Below are 20,429 nucleotides of genomic sequence, written 5' to 3'. Positions count from 1 at the left end.
GGATACTTAAATGGTTGAAATATCTTATGTTAAAAAAATGTTTCATTTCTTTTTAAAGAGACGACATTGTGTCTCTTATTTCAACAAAACTGAATTCTTTGAGTTCTTGAATTCTTTGAGTTCTCTGAATGTATACAGTCCCCAAATATGAAGGCTAAATACTGCTAGTACTCCTACAGAGGAGGTAAAATGAGAGGTTTCTTTTTAGATTTTTGCAATTACATCTGACCACATTGTGAGTTACTTATATTACTCACAATTCTAAAATTGTAGCCGGTCCATGTGCATGAAGCCTGTATGGAGGCACACAGAGCTCCGTTCTATGAAGTAGGCACTTCATTTATTGCCATATGGTGTCTCCATAAAGCAATGCGTCTAAGGGAGAATAACTCCTAAATACACCCTCTGATGGAAGGTGGCACAGATAGAGTGCATATGGAGAAAGTCCCAATGTAAAGAAATTCTGTATGCCACAATATGGAATATGAAGCACATGGAGGTATTACACAATAAGGACTCCTGGCCGGATTGCTACTCCATATGACTTGGAGGCTGCACAGTGCCGAGTAGGAAAAATAATGACTTTTTGTTAGGATGGCCAACAAGCTAAAATACAGTGTGACGTCATACATGTAATCATAATGCTGAAATCCAGTGCTGTGATACACTAGCAGTATGAGATATTAACATTTATTTAACAAACAAGGTGACCACTTTGGTCGTCACAAAATTATGGCAATCCAAAGTGGTCACTTGTGGTCACTAGAAGCCCATTACTAGGCAGCTCTCCTCCTGATGAAGCAGACACGCAAAACACGCGTAGAGGGGAAGGAGCCACCCGTATCTCTTCCATTCTTTAGAGGTAATGTCAGTTTAGGCTCTCATTATATGGCGTGTTTGATTCTGCTCTTGTATGTTATTCACATTATAGGCCATTGTCCAGTCTTTTTCATTAGGCCCAGTGTTTATATCTAATAGGGGGACGCAGCTAGCACCCTGTTATTTAATTTATGTACACCTGCGCCGTCAGATTAGTGTCAGCGGTCATTGGTTCATTCATTGTATAGATTTGGCTAAATATATTGAGCCCACTGTCAGTTTATGTATACTTGTAGAGATGAGGTGGCAACTTACTATTGACTCCCTACTGTATGTATTTGATGTCTTTTATGACTATTTAAATAAAGTAATATTTTTAAAGGGATATGATGTTACTGTTTGTTTACGCTATATTTGAAAGTGGATCACCGTGAGTGTATTGAATTGTATATATACTGTATACTGTATATGTGTGTAGATCAGCTTTGCATATAAAGGAACTATCCAAAACCCAAACTGCTTCATAACTGCACAAGACTTTAAGGAGTCTTGTAGTTTGTGTTCATACTGTTCAAAAAATAAAATCATTCAAAATATAGCCAAATGTGTCTTACTACTGATCAAAAGCAGTTGGAAATTCTAGTTTTCCCATATTCTAAAAGAGCATGTTCTACCCTGTCCATGAATATTCCCTTACTCCATGGAAATGATTGATCCCTTTATGAGCATTTCCCCGCATCCACTCATATTTTCCGGCAGTAATAGCACATACACACCTGGCCCAAATCTTGATGTGTAGTTTTCAATTCCAGCAAGATCCAAGTAGTGGTTTCTCCGTTCAATGTTCTCATCCACACACTGCCGGAGACATTCTGTCTGTTCTGTTTCATTTTCAGCTGGGTTATGTCTACAGAAGATAACAAAGAACAGGATACATCTGGGAACCACTCACAAAACATCTATAAACAGATTAAAGCATCTGCAGAGACATTATTTTTTACAAGCTGTGGGATTTTTTTCTAGCGTTCTGCTGTCTGATCATTTATTTTTGGACTTTGCTTTAAACAGTAAATTTGATCCCAGACCTGATTAGAATATAACATTCAGCATCTGAAAGCCTCGTCAGATAATTGCACTGCTTTTTGATTTTGTAATTATTTTATTTTTTGAAGTTTCCATGAGGAAATACTCAGAATTTAGGGGTAGAAGCAGCTGTTACAGTATGGGTCAAAAAAATGAAATGCAAAACACTCTTAGGCTACTTTCACACTCGTGTTTTGTGCGGATCCATCGTGGACGGATCCATTCAGATAATACAACCGTCTGCATCCATTCTGAACGCATCCGTTTGTATTATCTTTAACATAGCCAAGACGGATCCGTCTTGAACACCATTGAAGGTCAATGGAGGACGGATCCGTTTTCTATTGTGCCAGCTTGTGTCAGTGAAAACGTATCCGTCCCCATTGACTTACATTGACTTACATTTGGCTCAGTTTCATCAGACGGACACCAAAACGCTGCAAGCAGCGTTTTAGTGTGCGTCTCCAAAGCGGAATGGAGACTGAACGGAGGCAAACTGATGCATTCTGAGCGGATCCTTTCCCATTTGCATAAGAATGCAAACTGATCCGTTTTGGACCGCTTGTGAGAGCCCTGAACGGATCTCACAAACGGAAAGCCAAAACGCCAGTGTGAAAGTAGACTTAGAGTACAATGTAGTTGGCAAATATATTTTGATCAAATTCATTTATGCCCATATACCACGGCAAGGTGACCTCTTTTAGATGGGAACCTACTATATGATAACTTCTCTCCTTGTGCCAACTGGCCTCAAATGAATTCAGGGAATGCAGGCTCCAGCTATATATGCACTAACTACAAACAGCCTGTGGGAAAAATAGGTTTGTTAGGAGTGCAACCAAAATGGAGAGAGCCACTCCTCCTTGAATTCATTTGAGGCCAATTGGCACAAGTAGAGGAGTCATTATAGAGTAGGGTCCTATCTAAGACCGGAGATATCACCGGAGCTCAAAAAACTCTTTAAAACAGCTGATTAGCGAGGTGCGGGGAGTCAAAATGATATTGATGACCTAGCCAACAGAAAAGTCATCAATATCCTGGAAAACCCCTTTAAGCCTATGGCTTGTTAAAATACAGATACATTCATATATTCTCCGTATTGTATGTCATTAGTATTACATCCATATAGCATGTGTACTTCCTAAAGACTCTCTGATGTGTCTAATCTGTTCCTCATTTTAAAATAACCCATCAATATTACAGATCCATAATAGAAACGCAATTGGAATGACATATGGACACTATATATTCCATAAATACAGATGTGTTGGATAGATGTTTATTCTGTTTACACATACGCTTGTGTGAAATGAAAAGTGCATTTTAGAGCATTTGACAAATGGGCTGTATAAAGCACAGCATTGCGGTCACTTCTGAGTGAGATTCCATTTCATGGGTTGAGTTTTCTTCTAAAAACATAAGTGCATGTTGCCTACTCATAGACGTTATAATAATAATTCTTCAGCGTAGCTGAATTGTGTAGAGACTCCTTAGACTGTCATCTGAAAGCTGTGCCCTACACATTTCTACCCCCTAGCATAACATTTCTTAACTTTCAGCCATAACACTCTCTTTTATCTTTTCCTTTATCTGCCTTCACCTTTCATATATCTTGCACACAGTAAATCCCAGGACTGTCTGCTCTGGCTTCTGAAGGCCACAGAATACTTTTATCATAGTGGAACGACTAATCCATCGCCGGGAGTCTCTCCACATAGAGACCCAGTGCAGACATAAGAGTTACAACCATGCTTGGAATGTAAGACAACAAGGATCTGAAGGCATCAGCTGCTGCCAACATAAATATTCTTGGAAGATCTTGGGACCCTTGCTTTCATCTCTGTAAACTACCAGATATGTTATGCTATAAATCTGTACTAAGATACAGTATCATTACTCCTCAGTAGTTCAACAATAGGTGAATAGAGATGCTGATGTACTGCCTCTTTTCAACAAGTTTGAATAGCAAAGTGGCATGAATTTCGTAACAATTACAGGTGAAACTTGAAAAATTAGAATATCGTGCAAAAGTTCATTTATTTCAGTAATGCAACTTAAAAGGAATTGCATTAATGCAACTTAAAATTAGAATTTTGTGAAAAGGTTCAATATTCTAGGGTCAAAGTGTCACACTCTAGTCAGCTAATTAATCCATACCCCCTGAGCAAAGGGGACCTCAAGATTGTGACTTTGGGGTTTTCATAAGCTGTAAGCCATAATCATCCAAATTATAACAAATAAAGGCTTGAAATATCTCGCTTTGCATGTAATGAGTCTCATATCTTAGTTTCACCTTTTAAGTTACATTACTGAAATAAATGAACTTTGCACGATATTCAAATCTTTCGAGTTTCACCTGTATATATATATTAGATTAGCAAATCGATTTGGAATTCAAGGGAGGGAGAGAAATAGGGAGACAATATAATATATGTGTTGTCTGTGGGTGCTCTTTCACATTATGGATAGAGCCTAGTATGCAGAGTATATGTACAGAGTCTTGTTGGCCAGGAAATGCTTCTCTCTCTGTCTGGTAGCGGCTTAGGCAGGGAGCTGAATCTCCAAAGGGTGACCAGTCCTGTATGGAGGCTTCCTGGAAGCACTCCATGGTATGGAGCCCTACAGGCAATGCTCCATGGGAAACAAATATACAAAGAGGTATCTCCTGAAAAAGAGAACCATCTCACCAGCGCCACCTATTGGAAGTGGCCCCCTATGAGTCAAGATCTGACTTTCCAACAAGCCTTGGGATTTGACAAGAGAAAAGCCATGCTTGGCTATATTCCCTTGCCAAATCACAAGGCTTATTGGAAAGTTGAATCTTGACTCATAGTTAGCCATTTCCAATATGTGGCGCTGGCGAGAGGGTTCTCTTTTTTGGGAGATACCTCTTTGCATATTTGTTTCCCATGGATCATTGCCTGTGCTCCATACCATGGGAAGTTTCAAATATTTTGAAAAATGTTGTGAAACAACTTTTAAGACATTCACTATATATGTAGGTTTTTTTCATTATATATATATATATATATATATATATATATATATACACTGCAGTCCCTAAAATTTACCGTGAAGAACTACGCTGTTTCTTAAGATCTTCATTAACTTTGCTTTCAGTTCTGTATCTTCCATTCTGTATCTCTGGAATTACACAAACTATCAGTCATAAGCTGGACATACATGTAACTGTACAGGATATCCACAGATACAGTGTTAGCAAAATTACTCCCAAAAACTCTCACGGTGTCCTGATATTTTATTAAAAGCTCTGTTCAAATGGCTCCCATTAGATCATCATTATTGGAGAACCTTCCAGATCTTTTAATTTAAAGAGGACCTTTCATTACAATAAAAAATCAAAACTAAGTATGCTGACATGGAGAGCGGCGCCCAGGGATCTCCCTGCACTTACTATTATCCCTAGGCGCCGCTCCGTTCTCCCGGTATAGGCTCCGGTATCTTCAGATTTTCGGCTCAACTCGTCTCCTTCTCCCAAAAAAAAACCTCTCAGGCTATGAGCTGAGCACTGCGATTGGCCATCGCTACAGCCTGGGAGAAGGAGACGCCCAGGAGAACAAGAGCAGGCTCCTCCCGGTTGAGCTGAAAATCTGAAGATACCGGAGCCTATACCGGGAGAACGGAGCGGCGCCCAGGGATAATAGTAAGTGCAGGGAGATCCCTGGGCGCCGCTCTCCATGTCAGCATACTTAGTTTCGATTTTTTATCGTAATGAAAGGTCCTCTTTAAAGTGCATAGTCACTTCTGTACATGCTAATTGAAAGTCACCCAATGCATTACGCAATTTGTCCCCATCTTTTTCTATATGATAGGCTACAAATGTGAATGTTGAGTATTACCTGTGTGATTGAGCAATACAGTCCTCTTCTTCAGAGTGGCATCTGGCGCCACAGATAGCTTGACCCTAAGGGTTTTACTGGAGCTAGAGGAATGATTCACCGATGCATCAAATACTTCATATATGGTGTGTAGTAAACTTGTAATGTCCTAGATAAACAGAACTTATGAGTTATGCTGTAAAGACACATGCAAAATGCCTTATTCACATTTCCTTTCAAAATATGCATCTTTTGACAAAAAAGTAAGAAACAATTTGGTGGGAATACAGAGCTCCAAAAACATATGCATTTAGAATGGTTATTCCTTGAAATGCCTAAGGGCAGATGAGGCTGACGATTGTAGAGAAGGAAGTGTTCCCCGCTGACAATTGTCTGCTTGTCAGAGAAGAAGACCTCTGCAATTACATGAAGACATCTCCTTCACAGTATGGGAAGTATCAATCGCTAATGCCATCAGTCGGCCAGTAAACAATGATTTTTGTGACACCTTTACACAGGCAGATCATCACTAACGAGTGTTCCAACAAACACTTTTTCGCGATGATCTGGTCGACCCTTGGCCAGGATAATACAGCCTAATTCTTAAAACTTAAGACATGTAATCTGATGATCTCTGGTGGAGAAGACTGAAGCAATTTACATGCAGCGATCTCCTCTAGAGACGGGGAGGAGTGATCGCTAATGCCATTGCTCTTCCTTATATCCAATCGTTGTTTCCCGGCAGCAGATCATTTTTACACAGCACGATCTTCCACTGGGAAATAGGGATTTTTGTGTTTGCACCAACGATCCAAGTGGTATGGCTTAAAATGCACCAATGTGCACCGTAAACTTTTGGTGCAAGGTAAGCGAACCAAAAAGTGTTGCATAGTTAGACAAGAATGTCTACAGAGACACCAAATTTATCATCCAGCATTATCCACTTTGATACATTTGGCACACCTTTATACTGTCTAGTCTAAGTTTTCACAGTCTAATTGTTAGGGTTAGTAAATCTGCCCCACTGAAGTCAGATGAACTTCTTCATTATATGGCTTGATGAAGAAGACAGTCCAACTTCGAAACATCTAGTCTAAATAAACGTCTTACTTATCTATTTGGTCATTAACAAATGATACCATGTGGCAGCATGTTCCTCACAAGCTTTCTACCATTAAGGTGGGCTTACCACATTGCGGCTTACCACATTACCACTGTGCCTAAACAAGCAAACTATAAAAGGTGAGCAGGTCTTAGTTACCCCTATACTATCTACACCAGACAAAAAAGGTTTGCTAAAATTTTTTAGGGTTGTCTACATACAACCCCTGACCATGACCATAATAAATAAAAAAAACATAGGGCCTATTGAAAAACAGTACCTGAAATCATATTAAGCCTACCATCACCATTTTATAATGCAAACTTTGAGCATTATTATGTGAACCTCTAATTAAATGTACCAGAAGGAGCGCCATACTACACGGTTGAAGGCTCAATCCTTGTACTTTTTCAAGGAGAGTTTTGAACTCCTTAGCATAAAATGAACTAAAGAGACAAGAACACTACTGCGAATGAGCAAGGAGTTAATAAAGTCAGCAGCAGATGAGGGTGATCCAGGCCTTTTAAACCTCAAACACTTTTCATGGATCACAAAACATTAATTCAATTATCACAGTCCGATTAGCCGTTTTTCCTACAAAGATAATTACAGGGCAGCCTGTCAGTTGTAGAAAGAGAACTCAAGTGCAAAATAAATTGAACTGTCAATGGAGAAAAACACTCTATTAGCTAATTCTTTTTAACAGGAGTATTAAAGACATGCGGTTATCTTAACACGCGCACAAAGAGAGGACTGAACAGCTCATCAAAGCCATCAGGAGCTGGGTGTTTTCTACACTGACTTGGCAATAGAGTCATGGAATGTGTCATCCTGTAATGAGACATCTCTTAAGCATTAATTTGAGAAGGCGAATAGTATACGATCAGAAGTGCTGATATTATAGGGTCACAGTTAGGGTCATTACTACTATGCACAACAGCCTTCTTGTATGTAATAGGTTTGTCAGCCTTTTAGCTTTTCCATTCTTCTTTCACTCATTTTTTTTAAATGTTAAGGACAGTCATTAAAGTTGTCCTGATGAAACAGCAGCATCATACAATAATGACTATGTCAGCTAGAAATAAGTACAAGATATTTCTGGAAACCGTGTGAGTTACACAGCAGCTCTCAACACTCGATTAGTGATGAGTGGCAGGGGCAATATTCAAATTCGCGATATTTCGCTAACAGTTGGTAGAATATTTGTCATATATTCGCGAATTCGAGATTATTTTCTTGATCACGAAAAATCGGCCATGTAATATTAGTGTACTGCGCGCGAAATACAGGCGTGGGTCACTATAGCTACATTTTTCAAGCTGCTAGAAGTTTCCTGAGACTGTAGAAAATGGTTGGCACAGCAGAACATTACAATAGCTTTATATGCAGATAGAGGGCTCCAATATATTCGCGATTGCGAAATCGGCACTAATGATGCAAATATTTTGGCGCAATACGTGCAACTTCACATTTTAACAGTTCTGACAACTTATTAGAGATTGGTGCACTAAGTATTGTTGTGAACTTGTGACATCACAGCACTATATCTGTAGCATGTATGTATGGACAGCAGAACCTATCACACTACCTAACACCCTGCACTGGAATCAGCTACACTATATCACTATCTAACCTACACTGACTATCTCCCACTAACTATCTGTATTATATATATAAACTAACTAACTAACTAACTAATAGAGATGTCCCGAACTATTCGCCGGCGAACAGTTCCCGGCGAACACAACTTGTTCGCGTTCGCCGCGGCGGGCGAACATATGCGATGTTCGGTCCGCCCCCTATACATCATCATTGCGCAAACTTTGACCCTGTACCTCACAGTCAGCAGACACATTCCAGCCAATCAGCATACCCTCCCTCCCAGACCCTCCCACCCCTATCAAAAAGCAAGGACAGCATCCATCTTAGATTCATTCTGAAGCTGCAGTGTCACAAATTTGACTAAGTTGTAATCGCAATGCGATTAATGCAGGTTATATTCAACTTAGAGCTGGGTTCCTAATGGTTGTATTGCTAGAATATAACGAAGATTGAGAATATAGTGCTATATTCGTTATAATCGTCAATTCTAGCAATACAACCATTAGGAACTTAGCTCTAAGTTGAATTCGCAATGCGATTAATGCAGTTTATATTAATCGCATTGCGAATTCAACTTACCACACTCTGCGTCAACTGCGTAATTTTCCATGGGAGTTTTGCCATGGATCCCCCTCCGGCATGCCACAGTCCAGGTGTTAGTCCCCTTGAAACAACTTTTCCATCACTATTGTGGCCAGAAATAGTCCCTGTGGGTTTTAAAATTCGCCTGTCTATTGAAGTCTATGGCTGTTCGCCCGGTTCGCCCGTTCGCGAACATTCGCGGAAGTTCGCGTTCGCCGTTCGCGAACGAAAAATTTATGTTCGCGACATCTCTACTAACTAACTATCTAATGCAATGACCCAGGAAAGCACAGAGCACAGTAATAACACTGCTGTCTCTCTCAGATCTGCAAAATACTGCATACAAGGGCTGCTGGGGAGGTTCTTATATAGTAAGGGATAGGCAACTTTCCTATTGGTTGCTAGGGATGTTGCTAAGCTCAGACAAAGACATTGCAGCCTTCTCATTGGCCCATAAACAAGAAGGGAGGTTACTGATGAAATAAAAATCTAGAATATTCGAAATTACGAATATATATCACAATATTAAAAATGCGAATTCTCGAAGTGCCGATATTCGCGATTAATATTCGCTATTCAAATATTTGCGCTCAACACTACACTCAATCCCATTTAGATGTAGGGTTGCACAATGTGCAAGAGATAAATACATCTTAGAGCCCACCAGCAAAGATAATGAAAATGTGTACCTCTCTGGTTACTCTTCCACTGTTGTCGAAGTCATACAAGGTGAACGTCCACTCTTGGCGGTTATCTTCTTCCACCGAAACATCACACTGAAGTTCCTGAGTAAAATGTAATGTGTATATCAGATTTGGAAACTCTATATATGTTATGTGATCTATGCTATACAGAATGCTATATAGTTAAAGTCATGTAAAAGTGGATTATAACAAGTAATTTCTCAGTTACAGACTAAAGTAGTGTAGAACTAAATGAGTTGCTTTGGAACCCAAATAGTTGTGATATGAACACGTATGTGTTTTCAGTGTGAAGAGAGAAGAAGCCATTGCTAGACATCTCTAGTAGCAGCTTAACTCACTGGAGAGGCGCTGAAAGTGATAGCTCCTAATTCTTTTATCCCAACAGCTGAAAGTCCCCCATATGTATTAATGGTGTATTAGACACCCTGATCAGGCAGACCATTGTCGGGAGGGAAGTGTTTCTTCCCGGCAATCGCCTACTTGCTAAAGGAGGAGACCACTGGTATTACATGCAGCTATATCCTCCTCAGCATCGGGAGGAGCAATCGCTATGCCACTGCTCGTCCCCATGCTGTATAGTGGTTTGCCGGCACCAAATCGTAATTAGACAGCATGATCTGCCATCAGAAAATCCTGATCTTTCCGCATGCTAAAAGATCTGGATTGCCAGCTGAACATTGATTGTTTGATCAATTAGGCGTTTGCTCGTTTATCCGGCAATCGGTGGCAGTATTACACTGCCATACTAACGCTCATTAACAAAGATTGGGCAGATAATCTGCCCAACCCTTTAGTGTCGGACGATCCTGCCATAGGAGGAAGGTTTGCCTAGGATTATCACCCCCTTTCCCCATAACAAAAATAAAAATAAATAAGCAATAAAAAAATAAAGATTATAGGCATTGCCATGTCCCAAAATGTCTGTGCTATTAAAATATAAAAATATTTATGGTGAACGCCATAATACAAAAAATAAATAAATAAATAAATTGGCTGATTAAAAATTTTGTCATTTTTTGTTTTTTTTTGTTTGACCTTCCAAAAAATGAATAATAAGTGACCACTATAGGGAGTCTAAATATAGCAAAAGAAAAAAATCTGTTCAAACATTTTATTTTTTTAAGCATTAAAATACAATGAAAACAATGTAAATGTGGTATCGCTGTAATCATACTGGCCCAGAGAATGAAGGTAACAGGTCAGTTTTACAGCATAGGCAACAGAGTAAAAATGAAACCCATAAAGATATGGCGGAATTGCATTTTTTCCCAATTCCACCCCCTTTTTTTTCCAGCTTACTTCTACATCGTATGCAATATTAAATGGTGCCATTAGAAAGTATAATTTATCCCACAAAAAAAACAAGCTCTCATATGGCTATGTGAAAGGAAAAATTAAAAAGTTATGGCTCTCGTAAGGCAGGGAGTGGAAAAGGGAAACGCTAAATCGGGAAAAATGCAGTGTCAGGAAGGGGTTAAAGAGACTTGGAACTTGACTAGGAATTTTAGCAAAGCTAGAGTCTCCACCAAAAAGAAGAAGATATGGGTGTCTCTTCTTTTTTAGGGGAGATTCTGGTTCGGCTAAAATCCTGAGTCATTTTTCAAGTCTCTTTAAAGGGTCCGACATTGTATTTTCAGACTTCTTCCTTCTAGAGGGGTGGGATGGACGAGTTAATTTTCAATGATTTTCTGTTCTCTTATATACTATGAATATTGAGCGTCTTTTTTGCAAGAACTACCCCTATAGGACCCATGTATTGTATTGTGTGAGGGAATATCCCAAACTGAAGGTACTCCTTAAAGGAAATGTGTCACCATTTTTCCCCCCACCAGTTAAAACCAGATAGCAACACATATCCTTTTCTTCTAATCTCTTTTTAATTTTATGATTACTATTTCCTGAACATAACTATGGGGGCGGCCATCTTGCCTGACCTGCTAATGCCTAAACAACATTTAGAAAGCATTTAGAAAATAGCTTTTTAGCAGCCACATGGTCCATAGACACAATGATCAGGAGGTGACCTCATTGACTTCTATGGGAGAGTTTTCTAGGCATGCTCTGTGACTTGTGCAGAGGGCATTGTACATGGAAGGAATATATAAGCTTTGACAATCACCTACTGTCAATGGAGGATCCTGTCTTATCTATACACAGAGGTGATATCATTACAGGCAGGATTAGAATGACAGATAAGCAGATAACTGCGGTAAAGTTATCTGTGCAGAAATGGCGCCTACTATTAGGTTGAGAAACTGCAGGATTTTATTTAATTTTTTAAATATAGATATTGAAACTAACATCACCAAACATTCTTTAAAAATATGTTAAACATGAAAATGTGATTTACACAACAGGTCATTTTCTGATGACACATTTCCTTTAATGGCGAAATAAGAGGAGAAAATTCAAAAGAAACATGGGCACAACAGAGTGACCCCATACATATATATATACATCTGCAAATAATACAACCAACAGGGAAGTTAGCCTGTTAGCTGCTTATATTGTTCTGGATATAGAGACGGTGAATGGGTGCTTAAAATACATCAAGTTAAACTCGGCAAAGTAAGCCGCTCAGAATAGCCCACGGTTGTGTGCAGCCCAGTTACCTGCTAGATTTGCTGACTGAAATCCATTCCCTCTGGCAGTTCTAAAGAGTCTGTGTCTCCTACTGAGTTCAAAGCCTCCTGACTGTAATAAGCCAGCCTGAGATATTGCAAACGGTACCAGTCTCACATTACATGGTACTCGTAACTAGGCTGATTCTCTGTGAGAAGGTAAAACGGGAGCAAGAGGAGGAGGTCTGGATCAGAGATAAAAAGTGTCTTAAAAAAAGCTCTGCTTTAAACTATCAGGGGGACACCAAACGCATTAACATGATGCCTGGGCTAGAACCAGCGAATGTGTTGCACTCTGAATGTCCAGATATTCTCCAGAATTAATTCATCATTACACACTTGGATTCTCCTATTCTTTCGACATGTTATGGTTTAACCATAGGGAGATTTATCAAAACTGGTGTAAAGGAAGACTGGCTTAGTTACCCATATCAACCAATCAGATTTCACCATTCATTTTTCAGAGCTCCTTTGGATAATGAAAGGTGGACTCTGATTGGTTGCTGTGGGCAACTAGGCCAGTTTTTCTTTACACCACCTTTGGATAAATCTCCCCCTTAGATGTACATATCACAGAATACACACAGTACACAGTACTAAAACAAAACCTTTAATGACTAATATGCAAAAAATTGATAGAAAATGAAAACTCTAAAAACATAAGGGTCTCAAAAAAATTGCAATCACTATGATACCTCCCTGCTGGAACAAACTTTTTAATGGTACTTTCACACTAGCGTTATTCTTTTCCGGTATTAAGTTCCGTCCTAGGGGCTCAATACCGGAAAAGAACAGTTTTATCCCCATGCATTCTGAATAGAGAGCAATCCGTTCAGGATGCATCAGGATGTCTTCAGTTCAGTCACTGTGCGGTTTTTGGACGGAGAAAATACCACAGCACGCTGCAGTTTTCTCTCCGGCCAAAAAAACTGAACACTTGCCGGAATGCCGGATCCGGCATTAATTTACAATGAAGTGTATTAGTGTCGGATCCGTCATTAAGTGTTCCTGCAAAACGGATCCGGCATTCCGGTCTGCGTTTTTCCAGATGACACCGGAGAGACGGATCCGGCATTTCAATGCATTTGTCAGACGGATCTGCATCGGGATCCGTCTGACAAATGCCATCATTTTGCCGGATCCGGCAGGCAGTGTTTTGCCGGATCCTTTGCCGCAAGTGTGAAAGTACCCTAAGATGAAGTGTACAGTCAAGATAGGAAAAAAATAAGAAAAGATGAGGGAGGAATCAGGATATGTATTAGCACAGATAACAAAATGGCCTCCTGACCCTACAATGTCACCTAGAACACGCTATCTCTGTGAGGTACCACACAAGGTGAAACCAACACAGAACTGTCTGTACCCTACAAATACTCTATGTTGTCTGGATGAGTTTCTCCCGAGTGCAAGGTTCAACTGGGGCTGAAGAGGGGCCCCTAAATATTCATTCTGGTATGTGGTAGCAGTGAGTGCCCCATTGAGGGTTTGGTGATTGTGGCCACCTATATGCTCATCAATCGGTCTGTGCCATGTCTGGTACATCATTGCGTTGGCTTTAGACCAATTCTTTTCTATCTGGGAGGATTTCTTACTCCTCTACCCCTCGTCCACTGATGAACACGCACTCAGGGGGGGGAAACTCACTGGGAACGCATAAGGTTCTTGTAGGGTACAGACAGGGATAGGTTCCAGTTCTGTGTTGGTTTTCCCTTGTGGGGTGCCTCACAGAAATAGGGTTCTAGGTGACATTGTAGGGTCAGGAGGCCATATTGTTATCTATAAATAAATAGTAGTGGGGCACTCCCTATAGTATTGGGATTTTATTAAATGTAAGATAAAATTCAGATAATGATCGGTACAATTGTATAGATAGGTTAATGAAACAAATATTGTACTCAAAATAAATAGCAGCACTGATAGAAAATGGATATATATATATTAAAACCACATACATGCGTGTTCATGATAAAATATACATCCAATTGGTCAGTTTCAATCTCTAGAACCAGCAGTCTACCAGACCTCTGATAATTCGGTATTTCCAGTAATAGCATCCACGCCTCCTGGCACTGATGAAGGGGTCATCTTTCTAAACCCCGAAACGCGTTTGGTATTTCCCCTATCTCCAAGAAACGCACATCGACCGATTGAGGAGGCGTGGAGCGAAAGTTGTCTTAAGCGGTTCGGTATTTCCAGTAATAGCGTCCACGCCTCCTCAATCGGTCGATGTGCGTTTCTTGGAGATAGGGGAAATACCAAACGCGTTTCGGGGTTTAGAAAGATGACCCCTTCATCAGTGCCAGGAGGCATGGAGATTGAAACTGACCAATTGGATGTATATTTTATCATGAACACGCGTGTATGTGGTTTTAATATATATATCCACTTTCTATCAGTGCTGCTATTTATTTTGAGTACAATATTTGTTTTATTAACCTATCTATACAATTGTAACAATTATTATCTGAATTTTATCTTACATTTAATAAAATCCCAATACTATAGGGAGTGCCCCACTACTATTTATTTATTACTTATTTTTGATTTGTCAGACTGGGTGTTGTCTGCCAGTGGGAGCACCTCTAAGCGATTCCCCATCACCCGAGTGCGACATAATTCCGTATTCATATTATTATCTATGCTAATAAATATCCTGACTCTTCCCTCATCTTTTCCTATCCTGACTGTATACTCAATTTTGAAAAATTTGTTTGACCATGGGGGTGTCATGGTCGTTGAAGTTTTGTGAAACCCCTTTTGTTTCTAGAGTTTTCATTTGATATCACTTTTCAGCATATTAGCCATTAAAAGTTATTTTAGTACTGTGTACTCTGTGATGTCTTTTGCTTTAGATGCATATGGAACTTTGATGAGATATTTATGAGATTACTGTGATTATACATAGTAAATGCTATATCAAGTTTAGAGAGAACGACCACAATTTGTGGAAAGAGGTTGTCTTATGAAAAAAATCCAATGATCAGCTGATGTGCCATGGGCCTGACTTTACACCTTCCCCTGGCAATCAGCTGTTATAGACATGCCTGGCTTTACTTTTCTCCTGCTACAGGGGAAATCCAGCATTATGTGAAGGCCATTAAGAGCAAAGTGGCTTTTTGTTCTGGCTCACAGAGGAAGGTTCCAAGTGGGGGACTCCCCTTGATGACTTCCATATGCCCTAAGTAGGCATATGGACAGGTGTTCGTTTTATGAGACTAGCTTTTAATGAAAGTTTTTGGTATTACTTAGTGCTCTTTTAAATGAACAAATGAACAAACAGGCAACACACTGGGGCAGATTTACTAAACCTAATATTTTATAGAATATTCATCATATATTCGCGAATTTGAGAATTCACTATAATTTTCTTGATTGCAAAAATAGACAATGTAATAGTCGCATAAAGCACACGCAATACAGGCGTGGGTCACTTTTGCTACATTTTCCAAGCTGCTAGAAGTTTCCAGAGACTGTAAAAAATGGTTGGCACGGCAGAACATTAAAAATGGCTTTATATGCAGATAGAGTGCTCCAATATATTCGCGATTGCGCTAATCGGCAATTAATGATGCGCATATTTTGGCGCAATATGTGAAACTTCAGATTTATCAGGTCTGAGTAGATATTACTGATCGGTGCACTATGTATTGTTGCGACATTACAGCACTATGTCTGTAGCATGTATGTATGTATGGACAGCAGAACCTATCAGCTACACTATATCAGGATATAACCTACACTGACTATCTCTCACTAACTATCTGTATTATATATATAAGCTATCTAACTAACTATCTAATGTAACGAGTGGAAAGCACAGAGCACAGCAATGACACTGTTCTCTCTCTCCGAACTTTAAAAAAACTGTAGAAAATAGCTGCCGGGGAGGTTCTTATATAGTAAGGGGTAGGCAGCTTTCCTATTGGTTGCTATGGATGTTGCTAAGCTCAGACAAAGACATTGCAGCCTTCTCATTGGCCCACAAGCAAGAAGCAGGGAGGGATCATGGGTTCAGATGAAAAAAATTCTAGAATATTCTAAAATACGAATATATATCACTATATTCTAAATATTCGCGAATTCTCGAAGTGCCGATATTCGCGATTAATATTCGCTATTCGAATATTCGCGCCCAACACTATCTAGACCTACACCAGATTTATCACAGTGGCTGAGGCTGGATGAAAAATGTGATGCATGGCTGGACTCTTTTGTCTAACTTTATACCAACTATAAACAGACAGAGACATGGTTTTATGCCAGAATTGTGACATCATTTGGCACTAAATATCGCATATTAGGCCATGGCCCCCTCTCCCATGAAGCCAAGCCCCTTTCCAGTAAGCCACACTCCCTTGCTAGGTTCAGAGGATTTCTCAAGAATTAGATGCTAAGTTTTGAGATAAAAAATATGGGCCATTGTTTTATTGGGTTCTCAAGAACATGAGGTTTTCTTTGCATCATTTTGCAACCATTTTAAAGGGCTAGTTTAGGATTTTGATATTGATAGCCTCAGGACAGGCCATCATTATAAGGCCTCTTTCACACTGACGTGTGTGACTCGTGCCTGTGCTGCGGCCCGCAAATAGCGGGCCGCAATGAACGATCGCCAGCCGTAGGTCAGCCGCATCGGATCGCGGTCACATTCACTTTAATGGGTCCGCGATCCGCCCGTTCCGCTAAAAGATAGGACATGTTCTATCTTTTTGCGGAATGGAAGTACGGGACGTAACTCCACGGAAGCACTCCGTAGTGCTTCCGAGGGGTCCCGTTCCGTGCGGCCGTTCCGCGATTCCGGATTTGCAGACCCATTGAAGTGAATGGGTCCGCATCCGTGATGCGGTATGCACACGGAACTGTGGCCGAGTATTGCGGCCCGCGATTTGCGGGCCACAATACGGCCACGGATCACACACGTCAGTGTGAAAGAGGCCTAAGTTTGGCAGGGGTCTGAAACCCCTCAACCGCGCCAATCAGCTGCTTTGGGCACTGGAACAAGCAGCTACACCGCTGAGTCCATTTGTGTAGTGGGCAGAGCTGGTAACTGCAGTGATGCTCCCATTCACTCCTATTAATATCAAAATCTTGGACAACCCCTTCAAGACTAGCATACCTGTCAGTATGCATAGAAAAGTGTCTAAAAATCTTATCATTTCAAATGATGATGTGAAGAGAAGACATACTTCAAATTTCAGCTGTTTTTTTGCCCGTCCATCTGAGTCTTTGTCTCCTGTCTTCTTTTCTTCGCAGGTAAAAAGACCTTCACTTTTCTCAGGTGGGAGAGCAACTATAAAACATAAGAAAATTGCATTATAGCAAGGATATAAGACATTTACCAGAAACATTCAGAAGAAATTAAGGATAGAAGAGGTTAAAGTCCAACCTGTCCAGGACTCCCATCTGTGACAGCCAGAAAGTCTCAAACACAATACCAAAGCCTTAAGGCTGTATTGCACAGCCTGATGTAGCAGACGATTGGCAGGAGGGAAGCATTCCCTCCTGGCAATCGCCTGCTGGCTAGCGGAGGAGACTGCTGCTATTACATGCAGCAATCTCCTCCACAGCATGGGGAGGAGTGATCACTATGCCATCGTTCGCCCCTATGCTGTACAGTGGTTTGCCAGCGGCAGATTATGATTAGACACCACGATCTGCTGCTGGAAAACGATAATTTTATAACATGCCAAAAGATTTGGATTGCCTGATGATCGAGCTCCTTGCTCGTTCATCACGCAATCGAGAGGAAGTATTACACTGCAAGATGATCGCTAATTAGCGTTCATGCGAGCGCTTGTTAGCGATTATCTTCCAAAAAATCAGGCAGTGTAATACAGGCTTTAGTGACCTGAGGTCCTCAGTTCAGTGATGGAAGAGGTCTTGGGCTTCAAGATGCTTCTTTCCTCTGTTTCATTACACTATTAGCTTCTGTGAGGGTGTCATCAGTTCCACTGATTTCTATATAGATTAAAATAAAATGAATACTCCTTCTACTGGTTTTTGTAATATCTGGGAGCAGAAGAAATTTCCTTAGAGAGATTAATAACCCACTATTCATAGTGAGTACTAAGAGTTTCAAGGGAACTATTAGGAAAAACCCTGATGTCTTCTCATCAAACATCTAAGGAGGATTTTGGGGAGTGGCAGATCACTCCTAACCTGGGCAAAAACAAAATATCTCACCCCTACAAAAGTGCTAGCAGCCATAGAGTTTTCACCAGTTATATGCAGGGTATGGGATGAAGTATTATTTGTATACAGTATAACCATGCTGCCAACCAACTTGCGTTTATTAAGTGCAATGAACCTGTGCCCCAAAGACGTTACAACTTAATTGTTTGCCTGGTAAAGATGCTGGCACTCCTCCAGCAAGGAACAGGTTAACACCCCTGTTCAGACCATCTTAAACAGCACTTTGAAGTTCTTTTTCTCAAGGCTCAAAATACCTTGTTGGACGGAGATCAGAGGGGTATTAAACAGAATCGCTAATTAATTAAGCAAAGTTACATTTTTAAACAGTGTTTGTTGTGTTAGCCAAACACCCCTATGGAAAATCTTACCCCCCTCTATCCCTCCCTGAAAACATCAAAGCGCTCTCTCCTTCAACCAACTATAAAAAGATGTGGGATCTTATCAGCTTTAGACTGGATTCTATGTACAAATAGCAGCAAGATTCGCTTTTGATCAGTGAGGATGTGAAAATTTTAGAGGAACAGTGGAATCCACCAACGCTGCATATTTTAATGCGAATTACATGCTAGCTTGAAACAAAGACAAATCAAATGCTTAGGGATGGAACCGTCAAACACTTTTCACTTCAATTATTATACAGTAGATGGAGGTATTATTGTATCATGCTTACGGGGCACAACATAAAAGTGAAATGTAATGAAGCAACTAATACGAAGAAAAAGAACAATAATATCCACATGTATAGAAGTTCAGAGCCTTGAAAATACTTTTCCCAGATCACGGTTTTATTTTTTCAGAATTTTATTGCAAAATATTTAAAAAATCAATTAAGAGGCATAATTAGTTGTACTATACCCAATAGCAAAATTTGGGAAGGGCACTCTAAGCATCAACAGAGAAAGGGTTCTTGATCCAAAATCCATACACATACATGTGTATACTTAAAGGGATTGTTTCATCTGAGACATTAGTTACATATCGCTTGGGTATGCCACCAATGTCAGATAGGTGCAGGTCCCACCTCTGGGACCCACATCTATCTCCAGAAAGTGAAGAAGAGCGTAGCATTCATTTCTATAGAAGTTCTGAAATTTTTTCAAACGTCCCTTAGAAATGAATGGAGAGCGAACTGCACAAGTGCGGCCACCGCTCCCTTCACTTGTATGAGATTGCTCGAGATACCTGAGCCAGAGGTCAGCTATTTTTGGATGTCCCATAAAAATGAATATAGGGCAGCCACGTATGTGCGGCTGAACTTGCTCACTTTGGTGGTCCTGTTCAGGAGATACGTGCAAGTCCCAAAGGTAGGAACTGCACCTATTTGACATTGGTGGTATATTTTAGCAATATGCCACCAATGTCTCAGAGACAATCCCTTTAAGCTGACCATACGCATTCAATAGTTGTCGGACAAACGATAGTCCTGCTGACAGCTATCTCTTCTGACTGCCTCATATATATACTTGTTTGGCTCGATCGAACATGTAGTCAATAGGGAGAGGGGAGAAATCCACCGTCAATTTATTTCCCAGGAGAACAAAAGGTTCGGGAAAAAATATTAATTTCACCCGATCCTTCTCTCCCACGACATCATCTAGTAACATAGTAACATGTAAAAGTCTGTAGGCAGTGACCCGTTCTTCCTCACCCCGTGCAGGCTTCAGAGACTATAACTGTGCATCAGGAAGCAGTTCAGTGCATGGCCAGTAGGGTGGCCAGAGGTCCCTATGCCCTCCGTCTGGCAAATGGCCTGGATGATTGTAGGGATGTCCTTTTTACCATCTCACGCTCTGACAGAAGCATTGTGCTGTCTTAAAGTCACCCTCCTGCTCTCCGCAGCTGACTTGAAGTTCTGCATTTCATTTTTTCAATATCCGTCAGCGGGGGC

The 20,429-nt window shown here is 40.4% G+C and overlaps 1 protein-coding gene and 1 long non-coding RNA gene across 2 annotated transcripts in view; both read right to left on the bottom strand.

Annotated features, from left to right (window-relative positions):
• The window catches only part of LOC120980757 (protein naked cuticle homolog 1-like), a 76,557-nt gene that overhangs the window by 6,006 nt on the left and 50,122 nt on the right, over positions 1 to 20,429 (bottom strand). Inside the window, exons 5-9 of the mRNA XM_040410034.1 lie at positions 17,536 to 17,639; positions 9,717 to 9,812; positions 5,763 to 5,910; positions 4,974 to 5,046; positions 1,596 to 1,726 (exon numbers count right to left, since the gene is read on the bottom strand). Of these exons, the coding sequence (XP_040265968.1) occupies positions 1,596 to 1,726; positions 4,974 to 5,046; positions 5,763 to 5,910; positions 9,717 to 9,812; positions 17,536 to 17,639 (552 nt within the window). The remainder of the gene's footprint in view (positions 1 to 1,595; positions 1,727 to 4,973; positions 5,047 to 5,762; positions 5,911 to 9,716; positions 9,813 to 17,535; positions 17,640 to 20,429) is intronic.
• On the bottom strand, positions 11,701 to 13,428 carry LOC120980758. The gene is made up of 3 exons (XR_005774571.1): positions 13,417 to 13,428; positions 12,688 to 12,690; positions 11,701 to 11,837 (listed from the first exon to the last, which is right to left on the bottom strand). It is a non-coding gene; the product is annotated as an uncharacterized LOC120980758 (long non-coding RNA).

The sequence above is a fragment of the Bufo bufo genome, chromosome 10 (assembly GCF_905171765.1).
Source record: "Bufo bufo chromosome 10, aBufBuf1.1, whole genome shotgun sequence".
Classification (NCBI taxonomy): domain Eukaryota; kingdom Metazoa; phylum Chordata; class Amphibia; order Anura; family Bufonidae; genus Bufo; species Bufo bufo.
Note: the sequence above shows the minus strand (reverse complement) of the source record. Positions and strands in the feature narration are given on the sequence as shown.